Here is a 7,870-nt window from a genome sequence, read left to right as displayed (position 1 = left end):
TTTATTTCAAACCTGCATGAAAAATGTAAAAACAAGCAGCAAATTTGCTATCTACAACTACGCCATTTAGATGCTTTGCACTAGCAGAAAAGCCCAATTTAAGACATTGACAGAGAATAATAAAAGTAACTTATCAAAACAAAACACAGATAATTGTCTAGAAATTAGCAATAAGATTTTTTCTGTAGATGGTTCCTAATTACAGACTCAGAAGAAGTACTGATATCATCTTTTTAAAAAGCCATAAGGGCATCAATAAATAAATTCAATACATAGTGCTGGTATATAAAGATCTTAATAATATTTGTTAAAAAAAACCTCAACAATTTATGCAACTTTGAGAATCGCATGAAGACTTTAAAAATGTCAAACTACACCAGTATTGATTCATGTTACTTAATGTACAGCTCATTAATAGTTAATCAAACAAATCATACTCATGTTTTTTTTATTTCCTTTTACAACTCTGTAACACTTAACCACTCCTCTCTTAAACTAGATTATTTCTTTTTAATAATTTTTCATAATCTTTTTTATTAATTTTTTCTTGGAGGTATGGAAATAAGTATAACTAGTTATTACAAATTGTATCTTTCTATTTTGTTTCATGAAGTTTCAGAACATATTAAATGTGAAGCAACCATATTTTGCAGAATGCTTAGTTGTTTTTCATGATACACATGATTTTTTTTTCCTTGTTGAGGAGTGGAGGGGGTAAAGTTCTTTATCAAATTTCACACTAATTATAAAATACAAGTGTTGCTGACCAACTGCATTTCAAAGGAAGTATTTTCTTGGTGAGATTTGATTTCTCATAGCTTACTGGTTGCAACGGTGACATAAATTGTGAATTTATAACACAAATATTAATTTAAACAGTTCTGAAGCATTTTAAAAGATAAAAGGAAGGAAAAAAAACAAGGCTGTAGTCCTACAACACATAAAGCATCACACCTGTTAAATTTCTTTTACAAGATTTTACGATTTACAAACATCATAAAACTAGTGTTATTTACACAATCACACATATGCAAAATATTTCTATGATTTTTGACCAGTGGCTTGAAACACAAAGCTCAGTGATTGATCTTACAATAGATTGGTACGATTGATTGTACATGATGGTCAATATAATCAATTGTAAAAATCAGGCCTACAATCAAACACTAAGCTGTGTGTTACTGGGGCCAAGAATACTGATGCTACAGGAAGAACTAGAATGTGACTCTTTTTTTTTTTAACTATGATGGTCAAACTGGCTGATACGCGGAAAGAAATATGAAACACATAATGATTGATATTGTATACATCCTTATTTATCAAACTTGCTTTGGTGGTCGAATAATATCTTATACAAAATATATACATAAAACTTAAATAGATAATCAGAAAATCATCTCAATATCTGGAGGAAAAAAGGACCAGTCACCAAAATGATATTTTTCACCCCCCCCCCTCCCTTGAGAACAATAATAAATACAAGTACTTGAAAGAAAAAAAAAAACAGAAAATGCTCTTTCATTTTTTAAAATATCCACATAATCAGGATAAGTATGGCTATTCTGTTTAATGTGTGTTTTCATCAAAATATAAAATAAAGCACTTCCTTTTTCATAGGCAAACATATAGGAATATACATGTACCTTTGTTATCAGTATTTCCAGAAACTTTCATAATATCCATTTTTATATTCTTGGATCGATTTTGATGACAGGTCCTTTTAAGTGCAGATGAAATAAAATCATTAAATACAGTCATAAACATTAAAAAAGCCTGGTTGCAAATGATAACAACATCATAAATGTCATTACAACGGGTGACAAACATGAATAATATGATTTATCACATCCATGCAAAATCATTTTAACTATATCAAATATAAGTACTTCTATTTCCGTCAATCACAAATTATTTTTAAAAAATGAAATAGAATAAGTGAAAACGATTTGTTTACCTTTGGCTGAATGAAAGAAGATACCTTGAATACAGAGTGTTTTTTGTGAACATGTCTTGAATACTGCTGCCTATTTACAATAATGGCCATGTGTACCTTAGCATAAGTGCAAATCTATATTTGGTTTTATTTTCAACATTTTAGTAATCATGCAAATTAAAAGCTTTAAAAAGGCACTGCACTCATTCTTTGAGAAAAGGTTCAAATCAAATTTCATTATTCCCTACATATAGCAACTGATATCGTGCCTTACATTTACTGTTTTGAAATAATTAATTTCTGCTCCTATATTGAAATAGAAACAATTTGAGAACAATGATTATGTAATCTTGTCTTTACACAATTACAAGAAGACTGAACTTCAAAGAAATAATTCCTGTGTTTATGGCAAAGGTATTTAAATATACATGACAAATTTAAATCATAGATGATGGTGCGAAAGCATACTAGTAATACAAGATCCCCCACCCATCCCCCCAAAAATATAGCTAATAAAAAATGAAGAAATGAATACAAACTGATGAGTTGCATGGCCTAATACGTAAATGAAGCCATGAAATACACTTTGAAAACATCATCAAGTTATTTGAGATATACAAAAGTGAAATTTCCATGACAAGAATAAAAGCATAATCAAAAATAGTTTAATAGCCATCAAATTATGCATTTATTGATAGTATCATTATATTTATATTAAAACTATTAACATGGATTCATGAATTTTTATGACCTAAACAATATTTTCTGACAAACTGATATGTTCCATATGAATACTTCAGCTCCTACGAGATAACTCAAAATAAAAGAGTTTGATTATCAAACAAATTCTGAGTCATGCCTGTTGATGTAATCTAATCCAAATTTCACGAGAATGTAACTTGATGATCAATCTCCTACTCATAGATTGTTTTGCAGAAACTTGACTCCAAGTTCCAGGAAGCATACAATACATTGCAGTGCATGATGAAACAATAGAACGTACTATGTGCATCTTTTACAATGATTTAGTGGATTCAAATCTCACAGTAAAATGTAGGGGTACTGTGAGCCCCTTCCATCTACTATAGTACTATATATTCCAAATTACACACATTGGCATGCATGGCACATGCAGACAAAATATTCAAATTCCACACATGCATTTCTAAAAAAAAAACATTTAGTAGACAGATTGCAAGTCTGCCCGAGCTCTTGCTTCTTCATTTCTTTCTTTCTAAGCAACTATACATACTTTAGAATATCAGTACTGAAATAAAAACTATATACATCCAATTAACCTCCATGTCTTATAAAATGAATCTTGAATCTTAAAAAGGATAAAAACAATCATTCTTGTTCTGTCATTAAAAAAATTGTAGGTTCTATCGAACTTATACAGTTGAATGAGTAGAATTCAAGTTTTTCTAGTGTCTTCAAAAACTGGAAATGCCTCATGTAAGCTATTTGACTATTCCTTGTGGAATTATATTTAATGCTTGTCAAAATATTTATTTCTATTTCATCACAGAAATAGATTGTTATTTGCATGATAAGGGGAATTCTGTGCTGTGGAGAGGGGAAAATGATTATAAATTAGACATTCATTTCACACACACTGAGAAATGTTGCCAGTTTAATATACTGAATGTTTTCAAATCTTTATGTACACTTGATAAATCTACTTTATTTTTCCTCAATCATTAAATAACAATATCAACGCTCAATTACAATCAACAGACAAATAACAATTATCACCAACATTCATTCTCAACAAAGGATGGCAACACAAAGATCTTTTCAACACTTAGACCCTCTCTAAAATGCACATGGATGTAATAACTGTGTATACAATCATTCATTTAACAGTAATAAACATAAGATAGCCTGCAAGACAAACCCTTTAGTACCTTAAAGTCACATTCTTTGCACCAAATGTAAAGCAGTAACAGATTTGACATGAGCACAAATTTCAGCAAACTGTCACTTTTAAAAGTTTAGGCGGAAATCCCCCCAATTTTTTTCATAGATATTTACCTACATGAATTCCAGTATTAATTCATTTTCATTAAGTTACAGAAGAAATTTACTTTCAGGAAATTATAAATTAACTGTCACAGACTCATTCTTATAAATAATAATCTACTCATTCTGTGTAGGTGCTAAAGGGTTCACAACATCATCAATTTATTACAGAGAGAGAGTTTAAAACATCAAGTACTATCAAATGCTGCTGCAGAACACTTTCTAGCTGCCATACATATCGGCAAGTTTCCTGAACTGTGGACCCCAGTCGTTCAAGTAGTCATAGTTCTGCTCGGAGTCTGTGCTACTGCTGTTGAGGGAGCTGAGAGAACCTGCCGTGGAGCCGTCACCCTCGTAGTCATAGATGTGTGGCTCATCGTAAGGTGGCCCTTCGGGATCATCATTTGCTCCTTTAAGACGATCATTGATGAAATCACCGACATTGGGGTCAACACCTGGTGAAAAGATTAAAGTAGACAGAGGATATCAGAAATCTTGCACTTTGTTTTTGTCAAGTCCAATTGTGGTTTTATTTGTCAAATATAAAAATCAAACAATAAATTGCAATGTAACAAACGAACGATATACAAATAAACTGACACAAGTTGGTAAACCTATTAAGTGTATACTGGCAATTTTATTTAAATAAAAAAGGAACATCTTACTTATAACTGGGATCAAATGATCATGGCTTGGGAAGTTCATGTTGTGAAGTAAGAAAGGAGAAGAATGGGGGTTGGACATACAGAAAGGCTGATGATTTATGGAATTGCCTGAATCTATGGCATGATTATAACTGTGCACGGACATAGTAAAGACTGTTAAGAATGTCTTACCTGAAGGTCTGCCGACAGGTACCTCTGAAACCGGGGCAACCGGCTTCTTCTCTATGCTACCTGCACTGATAGCATCCACAGGCTTACGCAACGTGCTGAGATCATAGGCATCATTATCTTCCTCTCCTCCGCCTTCCTCATCGTAATTGATGAAGTTCTCTCTGATGTCGTCCTCCGGATCAATGGCAAAAGCAAGGGCAGACTTGCGATCCCGTCTTTGAGTGTAGAGCACTAAGCCAAGGAGGAGGACTGAAATGGGAAATGGATTGTGAGTTAAATATGTATAACCACTTAGTAGTTGAATAAAGATTAATGTTACAAGCTCTTTATAAAAACCTATAAAAAAAATTCATTGTTCAAAATAGGTATCTGAAATGGATATACTCCCAAAATTAATTTTGCCCATATGATCGTGGCCCCCGCAGCCACAGTGCAGCATCAGATCAACATTGCTGTACACCTTACATCGTTGAACGCCAAACAGGGTAGCAACAACTCCCATCTGTTAATGTCTTTTGGTCTGATGCGGCCGGGGATTGAACTCCCAACCACCAGAATGTGAGAAGGATGCTCTACCAACTGAGCCAACAGACTTGCTTTTGACAGATAAAAACCCATATGACAGATAAAAACCCATAAGGTTGCCAATAGAAATTTTTATCATTCCAAATTCCTTGATGAGGCAAATCCTTTTCTTTGTTGGTAGTCTTTGATTACATCAGTCTTCTGACAGTTTCAATAAGGATGTTTTTCAAATAAATCACAATGAATGAAGAACACATTCCAATACACAAATTTAACACACAAAAAAATATAGCAATAACAGTATGATGCAGAATGTTGCCAAATTCACAAATATGAGCCAATGAAGAAGAAATTCTAATCATCCAAACAAATCATCAAGGCTTGTGACTTACTGATAATAAGCAGGATGCAGAGGATCATGAGGATAATGCCTAGAGGAGTAATACCAAGACTAGCTCCTTGTTCACCAAACGCAGCTTCACATCTGTCTCCATAGTAACCACTGGGACAGTCACAGGTGTAACCTGTTGGATCGCCCTCCACGCAAGTTCCTCCATTGGCGCAAGGGTTGGGTACGCAGTCAATGATGGCCATACAGGTGTCTGGATCATCTTCCACTTCCTCCTGGCCTTCAGGGCATCTGATGGATCAAATATTAGTTTGAGGAAGGGCTTGGTTATCTATTATCAGCTTTCGTGCACAATTTCATACCATTGAGGGGATTATCTATCCAGATATATCAATGACGAATGTTTTGTAGTGTACTACATATTCTACACACCACCTCCTACAGTAAAGTCATTATCTCACTATCTAACTGCCATATTCATATTTAATACTTTGTAATATTTAGAATAGCTTTTGCAGGGTTGCCAACACTGTAAAAAAAATGCAGTATTTTGAGGGATGAAGGAAAAACTTATTTTCCTCTTTGTCAACTAGACATGTTTATAATAGAATTTCGGAGAAAAAAAGTCATGAAACCTGCAGTATTTTGAAGAAGTAAAAGAATGTAGTTTCAGCAAACATTAATTTCATGAGAAAGTCTTTAAAATCAAGGTTATTTGGCACCTTATTATCATAGACTTAAATCTGGTGCATTAACACAAAGTTATCTTTGTGAAATCAAGAAATCTTAGCTGAAAACTGACAACACTTATGATACACTAACACAGAAAAGTATATGTGAGATAGTATTAATTAATTAATATTGCTCGGAAAATACTCAACAATCCCATGCTTATCTTGCCAATTAAATAATGACTGAGATTATATGTGTCTATATACATTCATGAGTGTTCAAATAAGTGGTTTATATTCTTCACACACACACACACACAATAAATCAGGAATCCCTCCTTCTGGCCCATAATAGACATATTTCAGAATTCAGACAATCGGACAAACTTACAAGCATTCATAGAACCTCCAGTAATCTGTGCAGACAAGGACGCTACCAGGACAAGGGTCGCTGTCACAGACATCAGAGGGACAGCCTTCCGTCACTCCTGCAGACTTGGTGGCTACGGCATAGTCATTAGTGCCTTCCATTCCCAGGAAATTATGGTTTATCCTGGGGTCATTCATACAACCTGACAAAAGAGAAAAGCAATTAACATGTCACATATTTAGTTAAGCACATGATGACAACGTTCGCAAGCTCTATTCAATTAAACAAAAATAATCCATCAAGAACAATAAAAGAATGAGATGAAGGTCATCTCCCTTAATCAAGAAAAAAAAAACATGTGGGAGTTTAAGATGAGGCACATGCTTATGACAATTGATGATTCTTGAATGTACAAAGCGGGAGGCAATGTCAAATAGCAAGGTGGGTGCTGATGAGAGTACGGCAGCTAAAAAGAGGCAAACAAGTAGCAGAATAAAGTGAATAAAATTATTCCTATGCAGAAATAATCTCTAATATGTATTTCCTCAAATTTATTTGGAAATATTTTGATGATAGAGAACAAGGTGTTATATAGGGTTTTTAATCTAATACTAGTAGCAGAGGACAGAGGAAGCTAAGTCTTACCCATGAAGTCATCTGTCACCGTATTAACATCCACAAATGCTCCAATAACCAGTGAGTTTTCATCAACGTCCAATCCAGAGTATTGACTTTCTCTGTTCTGTATCTCCTTGACCCCGCCTCCTCCATCGATCTTGATTGTGACCACAGAGTCATAACGATCAAAGTTAATGGCGTGCCACGCTCCGTCGTTGATGCTGAAGTTGACCATGGTGACAGATACAGGCTTATCTCCAAGATGCCAGTCAGCTTTGAGTTCTCCTTGAACCATCTAAAATTTGGCACAATGGGGGGGGGAGTTATGATATTTTTATCTTTTTTCATTGTAATGAAAACAATGAATACATCTGTTTAACCCTTGGGAGTTATAGCAATTCAAAGCATGAAAGAAAGTTGCTTCCTGCATGTAAGATACTGTCTCTGAGAGGTACACTTATCATCATTATAACAACAATTTTAACAAAAATAATAATATCTAAAATTACTACTACTGCTTCTATTAAGAACAATGATAACTTCAAT

The 7,870-nt window shown here is 33.9% G+C and overlaps 1 protein-coding gene across 3 annotated transcripts in view; it reads right to left on the bottom strand.

Moving 5' to 3' along the window:
• Window positions 1–7,870, bottom strand: part of LOC447796 (G-cadherin) — a 70,060-nt gene continuing 62,190 nt past the window's right edge. For all 3 annotated transcript variants that reach the window (XM_041598550.1, XM_041598552.1, XM_041598553.1), the window contains 5 exons: window positions 7,352–7,619; window positions 6,728–6,908; window positions 5,709–5,956; window positions 4,792–5,040; window positions 1–4,410 (listed from right to left, as the gene is read on the bottom strand). In XM_041598550.1, coding sequence (XP_041454484.1) covers window positions 4,178–4,410; window positions 4,792–5,040; window positions 5,709–5,956; window positions 6,728–6,908; window positions 7,352–7,619 — 1,179 coding nt within the window. In that variant the 3' untranslated portion in view covers window positions 1–4,177. The remainder of the gene's footprint in view (window positions 4,411–4,791; window positions 5,041–5,708; window positions 5,957–6,727; window positions 6,909–7,351; window positions 7,620–7,870) is intronic.

Source organism: Lytechinus variegatus, chromosome 2 (genome assembly GCF_018143015.1).
Source record: "Lytechinus variegatus isolate NC3 chromosome 2, Lvar_3.0, whole genome shotgun sequence".
NCBI lineage: Eukaryota > Metazoa > Echinodermata > Echinoidea > Temnopleuroida > Toxopneustidae > Lytechinus > Lytechinus variegatus.
The sequence above is the reverse complement of the archived record's forward strand: the minus strand, read 5'-3'. Positions and strand labels throughout refer to the sequence as shown.